Raw genomic sequence first — 20307 nt, 5'->3', positions numbered from 1 at the left:
GATATTGATACAATTCGTGAGGCTAATGTAGTTACTGTTGATCGAGCATTAGCCAGGATTAACACAGCTTTGGAGCCACATATGGGGAAGGATAACGTTGACAAGGTTATTGGTGAGAATAAGGAGGAATTAGCTGGGCAGGTGGTTAATAATCCAGGTAAAGCTGGTACTGTTTCGTTAATAGTAGGTGCACGTTCTGTCGCAACTGATACTCTCGAAGCAGCTGTCCAAACATCTATTTTAGTTGCTTCTGGTACTAGGGGATCTGATGTTAAAGGGGCTGGGGAATTTTTTTAATGGCCAAGGGCAGGAAAAGGATCAACAGGTTGCTGATCGAGGAGCCTCCGGTAGTACTCAGGTTGCTGGTGCTTTGAATGCACCTGGAAAATATGGTGATCGATTAATGTTTCATGAGCAATCAACTACTGGAATTGCAGTAGCTGTGAATAAGTTTTCTCAGGTGTTAGAGGGGGAAAAGCAGGCTGCTGGAGTTGCTAAAAATCCTGTTGCATTAATTGATCTAGTTGAAAAACCAGCAGCCCATGTAGCTACTGTTGTGCAAGCTGTGCAGCTGCTTTCTCCAGGCAAAACTAGACGTGTTTTTGATGGCAAGTCTGTTACAGCTCACTTGGAGATAGCAGATACTCAACATTCAGATGTCCAAACACGCAAAAATCAAATGGTAGGGACTGGGCAGTGGTGAATCGATCACCAAACAAGCAGAATGCTCCAGTTAGTAAAAACCAGTCTACTGCATCAAAGAATGTTGGTATCTCCAACTCCTTTGATGTATTATTGAATGAATATGTGTTGGGTGATGTTGAGAAGAATGTACAGCAGGTTGGTCATGATTTAGTCTCAACATCTAGGCTTTCTAAGCCTCCAGGCAGTGGCAAACACCAGCAGTCCATGAAGAATGCAGATGCTAGATCAAAAGTCTCAAAGGATCTTGCTCTTGTTCCTGTCGACGAGCAAAAGGATGGGGCAGCACCTAATGCAGCCTCACCGACTTTACACATATCCAATCTAGATCTAGACAAAATGGTAAAGGATGCTCAGCCTGCAATGGTAGTGAATACCATTACTGGCAAGCAAGCTCACAGTTCCAATACACCTACACTGCATTTTTCCAGTCCTCATGTGGAAAAAATTATCAAAGATGCCTAGGCTAAAATGGTAGTGAATACCACTATGGTTAAACAACCAATAGTTACTTTGAACACATCCATGTTTGAAGTTCCTTCACAGTCAGCTGAGTTTTTTGGTGAGTATGGAAGCGAGTCTGGGCAGTTGATGCTGTCCCCTGGAAATAACAATGAAATTGTACAAGCAAATTTGAGAGAGATGGTTAGTAAATCCAAAACTTGGGCTGACCAAGGTGAGGAAGATGAAGAAGAGGACTGGGAAAATGTGGAAGCTGGGGAATCTACTGATTATGCTGTTCAAGAGAGTGAAGATGAAGATGTGCTTTCAGTAGGCTCACCAACACTGCCAAAAATAGATTCGATTTCCAGTCGCAAAAGCAAGCTTAACTTGAATGCTCCGGCATTCATTCCCAGAAATTCTCCATGTGGTACTAAAAGCCAAAATGCAGTAACACCTACATCTATTGTGCATCAGCAAAAGCTTAATCTAAACAATTCAGATGTTACTACTGTTGATGGTAGAAATGCAGCAACAACATCAAAGGCTGGACAGCAGCAGCAGATTGCATGCACTCCAGGTACTGCAGTAACGCCTTTAAATGCTGGACAGCAGCAGTAGGATATAAGTACACAAGTTATTTCGTTGGAGGACAGAAAGCTACTGGGCGCTTTGGTAAGCTCTAAACCTCTAAACTCGTTAACTTCATCTCAAGTTGTTAGCAATGAACATGTGATTAAGAACAGGAACAAGATGCAAGGCATAGAACAACATCAAAACACGGCAACTTTGGCAAATACACAAGATGGAAATGCCTTGATGACACTTGATCTCGTCCAAAACATTCCACATCCAGTGAACGTGGGAAAAGATCTGTATGAGGAAGGAAAGGAAGATGAAATGTTGCAACAATGCCGGGCAGAGGCAGCAAAAAGAGGTGATTTATCACCTATGCATAGTGGTAAAGGTAAGAAATTACATACAAGGAAGAAGAGTTGAGACAGCAAGGTAAATGAGAAAGTAACCATTAGAAAATCACCAATGAGGGTTGCAAAATAAAAATTGAATGCGCCGACAACATCAACAAGATCCAACAAGTCCAACCGATCAAAGAAGAAATGATGAATTTTGAATACATCTTGAAGAGGGTACATAAAGAAGACAAGATTCTACAAGTCGAAGATTTCACAAAGATAGAGTATAGAGGGCAAGACACTAATTCCTACATTATTTTATTCTACCATTTTATTAACATAATCATATGTAATATCATCATAGAGTATGTTATAAACTCTATGATGATCATACAGTACTTAGTTCGTGCTACTTCATATTCTTTACATTATGGTTAGTAGGCGAGCCTATTAATGCCTCAGTAGGAATTGTGAAGTAAGGTTTAGCGCAGTATGTGCTAGATCATTACCTACGCCTTTGTAAAATATCCATACCGCTATGAGATCATTCTCCCTCGTGAGACTACGCCAGCAGTCTACTGAGGCTGCGCCAAAGGGCATTGGAGGCGCACAGGGATGATTATATAGCAAAGGCATAGCAGCGAGAATACTGTAGCTTTTGTCCCCCTTACTTTTACTCTTCCTTCCTTTGTGGTTTTCCTATTTATTATTAATATAAAAACTACTAGGCAACATGCCTGGTGGTCTATTTGCCAAAAAAAAAAAAATTCTACTTACGACACATTCTTTGTATTGTTTTAACAGAAAATCTAACATAAATTTCCTTCCTTAAAACTCTTAGTTCCGCTCTATTTTTATCAACGTAGATTCATTTTCTGAATTCTGGCATATTTTTATATAATGTATCTTACATTACTTAATAAATAGATCCCTAAAAGACACATCTGAATGTCCAGCCGATGTCAACGAATTCTGTTTGAAACACTGTTTAACGTGTGTCTTGTAAATCCTGAACATATATGTAGTGGCTATTTAGGAAGATTAGTACTTCATATGTTTAATACATTGCTGAAAAGAGATCTCAATTTCTTATAAGAAAGTCGGGTGTTCAAGGTCAGGTGGAAGAAGAAATCAGAACTTTTAGAGTCCAATTAATTGATAATCATTTTGTATTAGAATCAAAATGTATGGTTACTGATCAAAGGAAAAAAAACATTAAGATTAGCTCATATGAGGTGAAATAGAAGATTAGACCAGAATAACCATATAACATAGGGGTCACTTGATAGTTCGTAGCACATTTTGATTCTTTTAGCATTAGAAAAAGCTTATAGGTTTATGTTACTGTTTACCCTAAAAACGGATAACAATTAAATTTATACGCGGTTTTAAGGATACGTGATATAACTTGGCACAAATTGAGGAAATATATATACTAATGTTAAAGTTGACTGTGAAAGAAATAAATGCAAACCAAACGAATCGAATAGCCTTGGCCCTCAAGTTCGATCACCCTCAAACCAAGTGAAGATTCAACTGATATAAGAACAGAATAGCAAGATATTGAAATCTAGAAGAAGGGAACATATTGCGTTGTATTGCGTAAATTTGATGTGTCTTACTAATGATCAGACCCACTTTATATAGTAGGGGAGTCCTACTCTTGATACAATTCTAAATACAGTAAGGAATCCCATGATAGGCTAATTAATCGGCCTCTTCTTGATACGTGCCGGGATTTTCGCCGCGATGCTCGCCCGATTTCGGATATTTCGGCTTTTCGTTATTTGGCTCGGTAAGCTTCCCTTGGTCTCGTTCGATCTCGATCTTGCTCGGTCTCGATCTTGGCCGGTCTCGATCTTGATCGATCTCTGGGTCACGAGCTCGACAATCTAATTTCGCACCATGGTTCGATATAACACGAGTTTGAACCTTGCCCTATCATGTTCTAGTCTCGATCAGTCATACGAAGGGCAAGCCCGATTTTGACCGTATAAAGTTACTATGAGATAAAATTATAACTAAATCGGTCCTATTTGAAACTTGAGGCTCCTTTAGCATTAGAAGAAGCTTATAGGTTTCTGTTTATTATTCTTTTTTGCGTTTTTTTTTTCATCCTCCATTTTACACCTATTGATCAGTCTACTGCAAATAACAACAAAATCGGAAGAGGCCCAATCTTCGAATAACAATTTGGATACTTCAGACTATTGCTGAGACGGTTTAATTAAGCCGTAGTTAATTGTTACCAATAATCAAAAGAATAATAACAAACAGTAATCTAAAATGGTACACAATCTATATATCTATATAAAGCAGGGGCATAGACAAGTGAGATGGCACTTCTCTTTGAATAGAATGACTATTTATCTTTTTTCTCATTTTTTTGGGCTTTTTAAAAAATTTAAATTATCTCTTCAATTTTAAAAAAACACTCATCCGTCGCTAATATATTCAGTTTTTCTTATCGGTTGTCCCGAATGGACGGCTTACGTTTTCAGTTAGATAACTCAAAAGACACTTCCGTTGGCATTCTTAAATACACCCCCTTTTTTACCTTACCGAACTCTATCTCTTGCTTCTTCTTCAACAATCTTCTCTTTTTTGTTTTATTGGTTTTTTTTAGTTTCCCTGTATACAATAGAAAGCCCTCCAGGCAGAGTTAACGATTTCTTTGTTTTTCCGCTTAGAATTACCTTCAATCTCTCTCAGCATAATTGAAAGCCCCCAATGCATCGAACAAGTCCGCCGAGAAGAAAGGTTCGAAAGCGTTGAAGAAGCAAAATTGTGATTAATATGTTGGCCTTCACTAAACTTCTTATAGTACTAAACCTTGCAATGCCATTCAGTTAGCAATACAGAGAAGACTGTCGAGGATAAGTGAATAAACTTCTTATAGTACTAAACCTTGCAATGCCATTCAGTTAGCAATACAGAGAAGACTGTCGAGGATAAGTGAATTGCTGGTAAGAATTCTCTAGCGAAGAAGAAGCGCGCGCACCGTGTTATGAACATTTCATCATATTTTGGTAGTGCTTAATTTTAACTGTCTATTCATTAATTATTTTCCATCCATAAAGCAGCCGAAAACTGAGACTAGAAGGATTTTAAGGGGACAATTAAGTGTGTTCGGGCATTCTGTTTGTTCCTTTTTTCTCATTCTTCCCCTAATCAATTTTTTTTTTGTATAATTCATATTAAATTTGAAGATTTATAAGTCACAATGAAACGACGATACTTTTGCCTTTTAGTTTTCCAGATTTTAGAGGTAAAGCCTTCTTGTATAGAGAGAATATCTCAAACAAATTATCTCACCACCATATGGATTTGATACTTTCAGAAGCAATGGGATGTATTCTCTACGACTTCTTTGTCATCAAAGGCAACCTGTGAGTGGAAGAAGAACTCAAGATACTTCTGTTTTTTAAATTTACTTTGTATATATTTTCTTAGCGTTATTTCTGTTAAATTATGCATCTTTGGGTATGACTATAAGCACTCAAAGGATCAGGTGGGGCTATCAATGTCTACATTATGGTGTGTATATAGTAAATTAGGCCTTATTGAGAAATTCTAATTTCAGCAGTGAGTAGTTTATATATATTTTTTAAAACATTTGCTAAAATATTTCTAAATATAGACTGAACTTTTTAACAAAGGATTATATAGGGATATACCTTAAATGCAACTTTGAGTTACTAAAACATGCATGGTATTCTATGGTGTTCCTTGTACCCTTCTTTTTCTTTTTTATTTCTACGAAACCAAGATCCCCTACTACAACTTGGAGATATATACTCCTTTCTTATTTTACACCAAATCCAGATTACCAATATGATCTCCAAATATACATGGAAGATCAAACCATTTGGCTACCACTGCAATTACCTTTTATTTTCATGTTTTCAAAAACTCACAAGGAAAGAAGACGGCATCACTCTTATCTAGAAAATGGGAATCAGAATTTGTTCTTCCCTATAATCACAGCGACCATATCAGGCATTGTTGATGATATTAGAAGCATGGCAATAACTAGGCAAGGCGAGCACTAGAAATGATCCAGGGAAAAGATATCATTTATCAGCACTATGGTTAATACCTAACATTAGCCATAAAAGATGCTTGAGAGAAAAGGCATATCCAGTTTTTTTGAGGCATTTATAATAATCGGTGAGAATGACTTCTATAAATAAACAAGAGAAACGTTTATTTTTAGTCGCTCCTACAATAATAGCCGATAAAAGGTATATTATTTTTGTATATATGTCTATTTTTCCCCGTAAACAATTCGAAAAATTAACATGAGGGACAATGCAACATCGTTTTTCTTTATTTTATTGGGAGTTCAACAGTTTCCTGGCGTCAGTTGTTCATAAGACATTAAATTGTGACAATCTTAACAAGGGAATTCTCATGTACGTGCAAAATGGTGCAAGTATAAAGGAAGGAGAAGTGACAACAAATTGAGCGAGTCAAATTAAAAGACCAATTTGAGGAACCTTTAGTGTGAGATCAAATCACATAATAATATGATTATAATATGACCAAATCACATTATAATCAGCAGTAGTAGTGTAGGAGGTGTGGTATGGGGTGTAAAACAAGAAAAGTGAATGACCTATATCATATACACTCTTATTTCTAGAATTCTAATCTTGCTCATTTAATTGAATTGTTGCTGACTTGTAGATTTGTACTGGTTTGGTAGAACACCCTCAAAACATGAATTTCTGACATTTGCTTTATTGACTTCTCTTCCTTTTCCAATACTATAGAATCATCTACTTCTGGTTTATTTTCGTGATGGATTCAATAACTGATAATTCACGTATCTATTGAGAAAATCTGTTGCATAGGCATGTAAATGCTTGTATGGTTTGAAATTTATTTTTAATATTTTCAGGTATTAGAAAGAGATTAGTTCATAAATTCACCGAGGCCTTCGATGACCGCGCGAAGTGCGTGCAAATTTACTAGTTATATATGTATCGAAGGATCAGTTTCCGAACATGCATGTGCGAATAATAAACATATGGAGTAACAATATTGAATTCCAGAGCTCACAAGTCACAACCAAAGTAGTAAAAGTAACATAAATAAGTTTCAAACAGAAAAAGATAGCCCTGACATGCTTACCAAGAAAAGTTCAAGGCTGGAGGAAATGATGAAAATAAAACTGTAAATGGACGCATAAAATAAAATAAAAAACCCAAAAGTACACACAAATAATAAAACTGGCATGCATTTAAATAAACTATAACTTGACATAGCAGATGGACAACCATATCTCGCGCACTTTTGTTTTTCAACTGAGCAGATGCGTATAGCAACGTTTAATCAGTAAGTAATACCACGATAAAGCGAGAAATTAAATCAGTTGGGTTTCCATATTTAAGTAGCTTCGACCTTGACAGGGTCACAACACTAAAAAAGGATTTACCAAGGTTATGTACTAAGAAGAATAGATGTCATAAGAAACTTTTAACTGAAAAAAATGTTGCAGATTGCTTCCACCAATAAGTGTATTTAGTTGCATTTAACTTCCTAACTATTGGCAGCATCAACAGTAAAACAAACATTATGACAGGGATGGACCATTAAGCTAAAAGAATATAAAAAAGATAAAGGAGAACCTGCACCTCTTATGAGGAAAATGTACCTTTCAGGAAAACATAAATATTCCTTTAGTATAGTAAAATTTTCTCTGTCCCTCCAAAGGCTCGTCGGCTTGTTCCAATCCATATAAAACGATAACACTAATGTGAACTAATGTGAATATTTGAATCCTCCTTTTAGGAATAAATTGGTAGATGCATTTTTTCAAGCATTTGTTGGACCCATTTGAATAAAAAGAAATTTTAAAAAAAGGAAGCAAAAATCAAATTTGTTTGATTTGCTGCTTGGGCGGTGGAGCAAGACCAACTTGTTACAAATTTTCAATCTTGTAAATCTGCAAAGTAGGCGCCGAACCAATTTTAATTAGTTTTGGTGAGCAACAAAACTCAATAAATAGAGACGTTGCCTCCTCATTGTAAGCACACCACAAATAAGAGAGAAGCAATAGAAGTTAGAGAGAGTAATTTATGGACAGTCTGTGAGATAAATAGTGAGTGTGAGTAATATTGTAATGATGTGTTTAAAATAAAGAGTGTTATTTCTTTCGAAATTGTAGTAGTCTCTTGATACTACTAAGTTGTAATATTATAGTGGTAATATTGTTCCGCTCGGGTATTGTATTTTACCCTGTTAAAAGATTTGGTGTTATTATTACTCTCTTGTGTTATTATTATTTTTCGTGGATATTATTTTTGGGCGGGATATATTTATTTTTCCAACAACGTGGTATCAGAGTCATGGTGAATAATGGTCTGCTGGCTTTTCAGTACCTCCGTCTCACAAAAGATAATTATGAGAAATGGTATCTACGTATGAAAGTCATTCTTGGCTCTCAGGATGTGTGAAAAATCATAGAAAGAGGATATGCAAAATCCGATAATGAGGAAGTTCTGCCTCAAAATGAAAAAGATGTCTTGGCAAATACAAGGAAGAAGGATCAACAAGCCATCACGCTCATCCACCAATGTTTGGATGATGTCATATTTGAGAAGGTGGCAGATGCTACTACCCCAAAGGAAGCTTGGGAGATTTTACAAAATTCTCTTCAAGGAGTTGACAAGGTGAGAAAGGTAAAACTTCAAACTCTAATGGCTGACTTTGAAGTTTTAAAAATGAAAGAATCTGAATGCATTTCGGATTATTGTTCAAAAGTGAAGACTGTTGTAAATCAATTAAGAAGATACGGGGAGGACATAGAAGATGTCCGTGTGGTAGAAAATATCATTCGCACTTTAACACCTATATTTGATTTTGTGGTGTGTGCTATTGAGGAGTCTAAAAATTTAGACTCTATGATGGTAGAGCAATTGGAGGGTTCTTTACAGGCCCACGAAGAAAAGATCAAAAGGAGACAAGAAGTGTCATTGGAGCAACTTCTTAAAACTCAGGCATCCTTTAAGGACCATGGAGGTGAAAAAAGTTATCGAGGAAACGGACGAGGCCGTGGTGGTCATGGAAGAGGAAGAAGTACTCGTAACAACTTCAATAATGAAGTTAAAATCCACCAAACATTCAGAGGTCGTGGTTGTGGACAAAGAGGAGGAAGAGGACGTGGATACTACCAAGAAAATAATGGACAAAGATATGACAAATCAAAAATTGAGTATTATAATTATCATAAATTTTGCCATTACTCTTGGGAATATCGTAGAAATGTTGAAGAAAAAGCTAACCTTGTTGACGACAAGAAAGAAGAAGATGAGTCAATGTTGTTGCTCGCACTCAAGGAAGAAGACAAGGATGATTGTAGCTCGTGGTATTTGGACAATGGAGCAAGCAATCATATGTGTGGATGCAAAGAGAAGTTTGTGAAGATCAATAAACGGTGAGAGGTAATGTGTCCTTTGGAGATACCTCAAATATTCAAATCGAAGGGATAAGTACGATTCTGATTTCCTGTAAAAATGGTGACCACAAGTTAATTCAACATGTTTATTATGTCCCAAAATTAAAAAGTAATATTTTGAGTTTGGGCCAACTTCCTGAAAAGGAATATGACATCCACAGGAAAAATATACATTTTTGGCTTAGAGATTCAAGTGGAATACTAATTGCTAAAGTGCATATGGCAACAAATAGATTATTTTCTTTGAATCTGAAGAAAATTAATGCAAAGTGTTTGAAGGCTAATATGCAAGATGAATCATGGTGTTTAGCATGCGATTTGGGCACTTGAATTTTGAAGCGCTCAAATCAATGGGAGAAAAGAACATGGTGCATGGAATACCATCAATCAACCATCCCAATCAATTGTGTGTAACTTGTCTTCTTGGAAAACATGCAAGGAGGAGTTTTTCAAATGAGGTCATGTCAAGATCAACCAATGTAATGACCCGGGGAGGTTTTGAGTATTATAACCCCGTTTTCCTATTTACTGCTAATCTTGTGTTAAATTATCATTATGTGACTTGTCGGGGAGGTTTCATAATGAATTGGAACACTTAGTTCCAAGACTTAAAGTTTAAGTAAAAATAGTTGATCGGATGTTGACTTATGTGTAAACGACCCCGCAATAGAGTTTTAATGATTCCAGTAGCTCCGTATGGTGATTTTGGACTTAGGAGTGTGTCCGAAAAATTATTTGGAAGCCCATAGTTAAATTAGGCTTGAAATGGCGAAAATAGGAAGTTTAAGTTTGGAAGTTTGACCGGGAGTTTACTTTTTGTTATCGGGGTCAGAATCTAGTTATGGAAATTTTCATAGGTCTGTTATATTATTTATGACTTATGTGCAAAATTTGAGGTCAATCGGACTTGATTTGATAGGTTTCGGCATCGAATGTAGAAGTTGGAATTTCTTAGTTTCATTAAGCTTGAATTGGGGCGTGATTCGTGTTTTTAGCGTTGTTTGATTTGATTTGAGGCCTCGACTAAGTTCGTATAATGTTTTAGGACTTATTGGTATATTTGGTGGAGGTCCCGGGAGCCTTGGGTGAGTTTCGGATGGTTAACGGATCAAATTTGAACTTAGAACGAAGCCAGAAATTTCTGCCTACTAATGCAATCGCACCTGCAGATATTATCACGCAGGTGCGAGCTCGCAGAAGCAAGCCTCGCATCATAGAAGCGAGAGGTCGACAGAAGCGGACGAAACCTCGCAGAAGCGCGACCGCAGAAGCGACAAAATGGTCGCAGATGCGGCCTGGGCTAAGGAGGGCACTGGACCGCAGAAGCGGGCAGGACCTCGCATCTGCAAGACCGTAGATGCAGTTAAAAATTTCGCAGAAGCGAAAAGCCCTGGACAAAATAAAATTAGATGGGTTGCGGGATTTTGGCATTTTTGGACATTTTCAACACGGGTTGAGGCGATGTTTCAGAGACAATTCACGAAAAAACTTGAGGTAAGTCACTTGTGATCATTGTTAGTCAATAATATTGAATTATCACTGAGTATTTCGACTAGATTACGTGTTTTTAAGATGAAATTTGAGGATTTGGGCCTAGGGATTTGAAAATAAGATTTGAGAATTTGAAGGTCGAGTTGATGTCGGAATTTGGTAAATTTGGTATGGTTGGACTTTAAACAGGCGTTCGTATTTTGTAACTTTTGTCGGGCTTCGAGACGTGGGCCCCACTGATGATTTTTGAGTTGAATTTTGGATTTTGTTGGAAATTTAGTATTTTCATATGGAATTAATTCCTATAATTTGTGTTGACTGTATCAAATTAATTGTGACTAGATTCGAGGCGTTCGGAGGCCGATTCGCGAGGCAAAGGCATATTGGAATAAAGAATTGCACAGTTTGAGGTAAGTAACACTTCTAAACTTGGTTCTAAGGGTATAAATCCCTGAATTACGTGTTATGTGAATTGTATGAAGGTAACGCACATGCTAGGTGACGGGCTTGTGGGCGAGCACCATAGAAATTGTGACTTAAATAAATTCTGTAGAGTTGTAAAATTAAAGAATCATGTCATTATCCGCATATCCTCCACATGTAAGATAAATTGAGCTGAGGCTCATATTGAAGATCATGTTTAGGCTACGTGCCGATATTTTGGGACCCATAGGGTCGTGTTGCTGTTGAATTAATTTATTTTTAAAATGTACATTTAATACTCAGTCATGTTCATCAATTGTGAGGATATTTATGGGATCGAGTTGCGCGCCGCAGCAGGCCATATTAGCTTTATATATTAGTATTATATGGATCGGGGCTGCACGCCACAGCAGGCCTTATAGGCTTTAATATTATGGGATCGGACTGTGCACCGTAATTGGCCACATCGGCTTTATATAGCGCTTGGGCTGAAGGAGCCCCTCCGGAGTCTGCACTCCCCATAGTAAGCGCAGATGATCTTATGTTTGGGATGGACTTCCCAGGGCATGGAGTTGCCTTATTTATTTATAATTGCGATGAATTCCCTGGACACGGATCTTGTCCGAACCATTTATACTCGGTGATGGATTTTTCCCTGGGTTGGATTGGCCTTATACAGTACTGAGTGACTGACTGTCAGCTGATGGGATGGATCTTCCCTAGGTTGGATTGGCCATATATAGCATTGAGTGATTGGGTATTTTGATATCGTGAGTACACGAGGTTTCCACTTAGATGCATCACATACAGCATGTACATTGGCATATAGATATAGAGATGTCATATTCCTCATATCATTCAGAATTGATCTATTTTACTTGTACTGAGTTTAACTGTTGAACTTGAAAGCATGCCTACATTTCTGTACTGTTATTTCAATACTGGATTGTACCTGTTGAGCTAGTCACTACTTTCAGCCCAAAGGTTAGTATTGTTACTTATTGAGTTGGTTGTACTCATACTACACTCTGCACCTTGTATGCAGATCCAGGTACTTCCGGATACGGTGGCTGCTAGATATCAGAGTTTCATCTATTGGAGACTATCAAGGTAGCTGCTTAGCGTCCGCAGACCTTGACTCTCTTTCCCCTTCAGTTAATGTATTGTTCTACATTTCCAGAAAGTGTTTGTATTAGTGAGACTATGTTTTCATCTAGATGCTCATGTACTCGGTGACACCGGGTTTTGAGAGTGTTTTTATATCAATATTGGTGAGATTTTATATTGAATTTAAATATTATGTTTTCAAACTTAATAGAATTTATGGTTTATTGAGGTTGTCAGCTTGCCTAATATTAAGATAGGCGCCATCACGACAGGTTTGATTTTGGGTCATGACAAGTTGGTATCAAAGCCTAGGTTATATAAGTTTCATGAGTCATGAGCAGGTTTAGTAAAGTCTTGCAGATCGGTACAGAGACGTCTGTACTTATCTTCGAGAGGATGTCGAACCCTTAGGAAAATTTTACTTTCTTGTATTCTGTCGTGCGAATTGGTTGATTCTGAAAACTAAATTTTTGTTATTCTATTCTCTCACATCTGGTGAGGATACGTACTACCGGATCGGATGGCCAACCACCAGTGCCACCAGTTAGGGCCACGAAAGGCCGGGGTCATAGTAGAGGTCGAGATATAGCTCGTACAGCAGTTGGAGTAGCACCTGTAGAACCACCAGTTGCTCCAACTCAGTAGCAGATTCCAGGTATAGTTGAGCCGGCGTGGCAAGCTCAGTCACCAGCTATGCCTATTGTGATTTCAGGCCTTCAGGAGGCTCTAGCACAAATATTGACTGTTTGTACTGGCCTTGCTCGGGTGGTTTTGGCTCAGGCCGCACCAGCCACTTCTCAGGTCGGGGGAGGTACTCATACCCCTATCGCCCGTACTCCAAAGCAGGTAGTGCAGGGACTTCAGATACCGGGGGCACTACCAGTCCATCCGGTTGCAGCTGCTCAAGCCCAGGTGGGTCCTATTAAGAATGACGAGGAGCAGAAGAGATTAGAGAGGTTTGGGAGACTCCGTCCTCCAACTTTCAGTGGAACTGAGTCAGAGAATGCTCAGGATTTCTTGGATAGATGCCAGCGAATGCTTCATACAGCGGGTATTTTAGAGACCAGTGGCGGTCTCATTTACTACTTTTCAACTAGTCGGAGCAGCCTTCAGATGGTGGGAGACTTATGAGAGGAGCAAACCAGTTGGTGCAGCACCACTTTCATGGCATGAGTTCTTCGTATTATTCCTGGAGAAGTTTGTGACACAAACTCGCAGAGAGGAACTACGCAGGTAGTTTGAGCATTTACGATAGGAGGACTTATCCGTGACTCAGTATAAGATGCGGTTTTCATAACTGGCTCGCCATGCAGTTTGGCTGGTTCCCACTAAGAGGGAGAAGATCAGGAGGTTCATTAATGGCTTCAACCATCAATTCTGTTTTGTTATGACTCTAGGAAATGTAGCAGGTGCTAAATTCAACGAGGTAGTTGACAGTGCTCGACGACTAGAGATGGTCCATACTTAGGAGCGTGAGGAGAGGGAGGCCAAGAGGTCTCGTAGTCCAGGTAATTCTAGTGGTGTTCCTTCTGGGGGACAATCCTATCACAGCAAGGGTCGACCTTATAGGCCTGCTTAGATGGCTCATCCAGCTCATCGTGGCGCATCAGCTAACCATGGTTCATATAATGCTCGACCGAGTCAGTCTTCTCTTAGTGTACTTCCAGCTCAGAATTCATCTCGTGCACCATCAGTTCAGGGTTCATCTATACCAGGTTCTTCTAGTAGTTATTCTGGTTCTCAAGGTCCGCCTCAGAACTCGCCACCATTCTTCGAAAGGGATTGCTATGAGTGTGGAGAGATGGGTCATGTGAGGAAATATTGTCCCCACCTTTCGCGAGGTCCAGTTCAATAGAGGAGTCAGGCTACGACTCATGCACCAGCTACTACGCCATCTGCCCAGCCAGCTCGGGGTAGGGCTCAGGCAGCTAGAGGTCGCCCTAGAGGGGGAGGTCGATCAGGTGGCGGTTAAGCCCAATTCTATGCTATTCCTGCCAGGCCAGATGTCATTGCTTCATATGCAGTGATCACAAGTATTGTCTCAGTGTGCCACAGGGAAGCTTCTATATTATTTGACCCTGGTTCCACATATTCATATGTATCATCATATTTTGCTCGTTATCTGGATATGCCTCGTGAGTCCTTAGTATTACCTGTCCGTGTGTCTACACCGGTGGGCGATACTATTATTGTGGATTGTGTGTATCAGTCGTGTGTGGTAACTATTAGGGGATTGGAGACTAGAGTTGATCTTTTATTGCTTAGTATGGTTGATTTTGATGTGATCTTGGGTATGGATTGGCTGTCTCCATGTCATGCTATTCTGGACTGTCACTCAAAACCCATGACATTAGCGATATCGGGATTGCCAAAGGTCGAGTGGAGAGGTTTTCTAGATTATGTTCCCAACAGGGTAATTTCTTACTTGAAGGCCCAACGGATGGTTGGGAAGGGTGTTTGTCATATTTGGCCTTTGTGAGAGATGTTGATGCAAATACTCCTACCATTGATTCTGTACCGGTAGTGCTAGACTTTCCGGATGTATTTCCTACAGACCTGCCGGGTATGCCACTCGACAAGGATATTGACTTTGGTATTGACTTAGTGTAGGGCACTCAGCCCATTTCTATTCCTCTGTATCGTATGGCACCAGCTGAATTGAAAGAATTGAAAGAACAACTTTAGGAAATTCTTGATAAGGGATTTATTAGGCCTAGTGTGTCACCTTGGGGTGCACCGGTTCTGTTTGTGAAAAAGAAAGATGGTACTATGCGGATGTACATTGATTACAGGCAGTTGAACAAGTCACAATCAAGAACAAGTATCATTTGCCTCATATTGATGATTTATTTGACCAGTTTCAAGGAGCGAGGGTGTTCTCTAAGATTGATTTGTGGTCTGGGTATCATCAGTTGAAGATTCGGGATGAAGATATTCCAAAGACGGCATTCAGGACCCGTTATGGTCACTATGAATTTCACGCGATGTCTTTTGAGCTGACCAACATCCCAGCAGCATTTATGCACCTAATGAATAGTGTATTCTAGCCGTACTAGATTTGTTTGTCGTAGTATTTATTGATGATATCCTGGTATACTCACGTAGCCAGGAGGAACATGCACAGCACTTGAGTATTGTATTACAGAGATTGTGGGAGGATAAACTTTATGCCAAATTCTCTAAGTGTGAGTTTTGGCTTAGTTCGGTGGCATTCTTGGGACACATAGTGTCCAGTGAAGGAATTAAGGTGGTTCCGAAGAAGATAGAGTTAGTTCAGAGTTAGCCCAGGCCATCTTCAGCTACTGAGATTCGGCGTTTTCTCTGCTTGGCCAGTTATTATCGTCTCTTTGTGGAGAGTTTCTCGTCTATTGCGGCGCCTATGACTAAATTGACCCAAAAAGGTGCTCCATTCAGGTGGTCGGATGAGTGTTAAGAGAGCTTTCAGAAGCTCAAGACTGCTTTGACCACAACTCCAGTTCTAGTTTTGCTTTTAGCTTCAGGCTCTTATACAGTGTATTGTGATACTTCTTGGATTGGTATTGGGTGTGTCTTAATGTAGGAGGGTAGAGTGATTGCTTATGCTTCACGCCAGTTGAAGCCACATGAAAAGAACTACCTTATTCACGATTTAGAGTTGGCAGCTATTGTTCATGCATTAAAGATTTGGAGGCACTATCTCTACGGTATGTCTTGTGAGGTATTTATAGATCATCAGAGTCTTCAGCATTTATTCAAACAAAAACATCTAAATTTGAGATAGCGGAGATGGTTAGAGCTGCTAAAGGACTATGATATTACTATTTTGTATCATCTCGGGAAGCAACGTGGTGGACGATGCCTTGAGTAGAAAGGTGGTGAGTATGGGTAGCCTTGCATTCATTCCTATTGGTGAGAGACCTCTTGCAGTTGATGCTCAGGCCTTGGCTAACCAGTTCGTGAGATTAGATATTTCGGAGCCCAGTCGGGTCCTAGCTTGTATGGTTTCTCGGTCTTCCTTATATGACCGCATTAGAGAGCGTCAGTATGATGATCCCTATTTGCTTGTCCTGAAGGACACAGTTCAGCACGGCGATGCCAAAGATGTTACTATTGGAGATGATGGGATGATCATAATGCAGGGTCGGATTTGTGTTCCAAATGTAGATGGGATGCATAAGTTGATTCTTGAAGAGCCCATAGTTCGCGGTACTCCATTCATACGAGTACCGCAAAGATGTATCAGGACTTGAGATAGCACTATTGGTGGAGAAAAATGAAGAAAGATATAGTGGGATTTGTAGCTCGGTGTTTAAATGGCCAGCAGGTGAAGTACGAGCATCAAAGACCGGCCGGATTGCTTCAGAGACTTGAAATTCCAGAGTGGAAGTGGAAGCGTATCACCATGGACTTCGTAGTTGGACTCCCACAGACTTTGAGGAAGTTTGATGTTGTTTGGGTAATTGTGGATCGGTTGACCAAGTCCGCGCATTTTATTCTAGTCGGTACTACTTATTCTTTGGAGCGGTTGGCTGAGATTTATATCCGCGAGATTGTCCGTCTTCACGGTGTACCAGTGTCCATCATTTCAGATTGGGGCACTCAGTTTACATCATAGTTTTGGAGGGCAGTACAGCAAGACTTAGTCAGACAGGTACAGTTGAGTACAGCATTTTACCCTCAGACGGATGGACAGTCCGAGCGTACTATTTAGATATTGGAAGATATGCTACATGCTTGTGTTATAGATTTTGGGGGTTTTTGGGATCAGTTTCTGCCGCTTGCAGAATTTGCCTACAATAACAGCTACCAATTGAGGATTCATATGGCTCCGTTTGAGGCTTTATATGGGAGACGGTGTCGGTCTCTGATAGGTTGGTTTGAGCCGGGTGAGGCTAGCATATTGGGTACTGATTTGGTTCAGGATGCTTTGGAGAAGGTTAAATTGATTCAGGATCGACTTCACACGGCACAGTCTAGACAGAAGAGTTATGCTGACCGGAAGCTTCGCGATGTTGCTTACATGGTAGGAGAGAAGGTACTACTCCGAGTTTCGCCTATGAAGGGTGTTATGAGGTTCGGAAAGAAGGGCAAGTTGAGTCCTAGGTATATTGGGTCTTTTGAAATACTTAAGAAAATTAGAGTGGTGGATTACGAACTTGAATTGCCTCCTAGTCTATCGGGCGTTCATTCAGCGCTTCATGTATCTATGCTCTGGAAGTATGTCGGAGATCCATCTCATGTTTTGGATTTCAGTACAGTTCAGGGATGGTAATTTGACTTATGATGTGGAGCTGGTGGCCATTCTGGACCGGAAGGTTCGAAAGTTGAGATCAAAGAACATAGCTTCAGTGAAAGTGCAGTGGAGAGGCCAACCAGTCGAAGAAGCTACTTGGGAGAATGAGCGGGAGATGCGGAGCAAATATCCACACCTATTTAAGAGGGGGAGAATGTAACGACCCGGCCGGTCGTTTTAAGTATTACAACCCCGTTATGCCATTTACAGCTAATCTTGTGTTAAATTATAATTATGTGACTTGCCGAGGAGGTTTCAGAATGAATTGGAACATTTAGTTCCAATACTTAAAGTTAAAGGGAAATCATTGATCGGATGTTGACTTATGTGTAAATAACCCCGAAATAGAGTTTTGATGATTCCAATAGCTCCGTTTGGTGATTTTAGACTTAGGAGTGTGTCTGAAAAATTATTTGGAAGCGTAGATAAATTAGGCTTGAAATGGCGAAAATAGGAAGTTTAAGTTTGGAAGTTTGACCAAGGAGTTGACTTTTTGTTATCGGGGTCGGAATCCAGCTCTGTAAATTTTCATAGGTCTGTTATATCATTTTATGTGTAAAATTTGAGGTCAATCAGACTTGATTTGATAGGTTTCGGCATCGAATGTAGAAGTTAGAATTTCTTAGTTTCATTAAGCGTGAATTGGGGTGTGATTCGTGCTTTTAGCATTGTTTGATGTGATTTGAGGCCTCGGCTAAGTTAGTATCATGTTTTAGGACTTGTTGGTATATTTGGTTGAGGTACTGGGGGCCTCGGGTGAGTTTCGGATGGTTAACGGATCAAATTTGGACTTAGAACGAAGCCGAAAATTTCTGCCTACTGATGCAATCGCACCTGCAGAAATTTTCACTCATGTACGAGCTCGTAGATGCGAGCCTGGCATCGCAGAAGAGGACAAAACCTCGCAGAAGCACGACCACAGAAGCGACAAAATGGTCGCAGATGCAGCCTGGGCTAAGGAGGGCACTGGACCATAGAAGCAGACTGTTGTTCGCATAAGTGAAAGGAGCCGCAGAAGCAGGCAGGACCTCGCATCTGCGAGACCGCAGATGCGGTTAAACATTTTGCAGAAGCGAAAAGCCCTGGACAGAATAAAATCAGAGGGGCTGCGGGATTTTGGCATTTTTGGACATTTCCAACACGGGTTAAGGTGGTTTTTTAGAGATAATTCATGGGAAAACTTGAGGTAAGTCACTTGTGATCATTGTTAGTCAATAATATTGAATTATCACTGAGTATTTCGACTAGATTACGTGTTTTTAAGGTGAAATTTTACGATGTTGGCCTAGGAATTTGAAAATAAGATTTGAGGATTTGAAGGTCGAGTTGATGTCGGAATTTGGTAAATTTGGTATGGTTGGACTTTAAACGGGCATTCGTATTTTGTAACTTTTGTCGGGTTTCGAGACGTGGGCCCCGCTGATATTTTTGAGTTGAATTTCAGATTTTGTTGAAAAATTAGTATTTTCATATGGAATTAATTCCTATAATTTGTGTTGACTATATCGAATTAATTGTGACTAGATTCGAGGCGTTCAGAGGCCGATTCGCGAGGCAGAGGCATATTGGAATAAAGAATTACACGGTTTGAGGTAAGTAACACTTCTAAACTTGGTTCTGAGGGTATAAATCCCTGAATTACGTGTTATGTGAATTGTATGAAGGTAACGCACATGCTAGGTGACGGGCGTGTGGGCGTACATCATAGAAATTGTGACTTAAATAAATTCTGTGGAGTTGTAAAATTAAAGAATCATGTCATTATCCGCATATCCTCCAAGTGTTAGATAAATTGAGCTGAGGCTCGTATTAAAGATCATGTTTAGGCTACGTGCCGATATTTTGGGACCCATAGGGTCGTGTTGCTATTGAATTAATTATTTTTAAAATGTACATTTCAAACTCGGTCATGTTCATCCATTGTGAGGATTTTTATGGGATCGAGTTGCGCGTCGCATCATGCCATATTGGCTTTATATATTAGTATTATATGGATCGGGATTGCACGCCGCAGCAGGCCTTATAGGCTTTATTATTATGGGATCGGACTGCACGCCACAGTAGGCCACATCGGCTTTATATAGCGCTTGGGCTGAAGGAGCCCCTCCGAAGTCTGCACCCCCCACAGTGAGCGCATATGATCTTATGTTTGGGATGGACTTCCCAGGGCATGGAGTTGCCTTATTAATTTATAATTGCGATGAATTCCTTAGACATGGATCTTTTTCGAATCGTTTATATTCGGGGATGGATTTTCCCCTGGGCTGGATTAGCCTTATACAGTACTGAGTGAGTGAATGTCAATTGATGTATATATATATGGGATAGATCTTCCCTAGGCTGGATTGGCCATATATAGTACTAAGTGATTGATTATTTTGAGATCGTGAGTACACGAGGTTTCCACTGAGGTGCATCACATACAGCATGTACATTGGCATGTAGATATAGAGAAGTCATATTCCTCATATCATTCAAAATTGATCTATTTTACT

At 39.6% G+C, this 20307-nt stretch overlaps 1 protein-coding gene across 1 annotated transcript; it reads left to right on the top strand.

The window, feature by feature from the left end:
* Positions 1 to 1896: 1896 nt before the first annotated feature.
* Positions 1897 to 9502, top strand: LOC138895598 (uncharacterized). The gene is made up of 2 exons (XM_070180306.1): positions 1897 to 2110; positions 8529 to 9502. Exons 1-2 carry the CDS (start codon positions 1897 to 1899, stop codon positions 9500 to 9502), a joined length of 1188 nt encoding a protein of 395 aa, XP_070036407.1.
* Positions 9503 to 20307: the final 10805 nt, after the last annotated feature.

Source organism: Nicotiana tomentosiformis, chromosome 7, assembly GCF_000390325.3.
Source record: "Nicotiana tomentosiformis chromosome 7, ASM39032v3, whole genome shotgun sequence".
Lineage (NCBI taxonomy): Eukaryota > Viridiplantae > Streptophyta > Magnoliopsida > Solanales > Solanaceae > Nicotiana > Nicotiana tomentosiformis.
The sequence above is the reverse complement of the archived record's forward strand: the minus strand, read 5'-3'. Positions and strand labels throughout refer to the sequence as shown.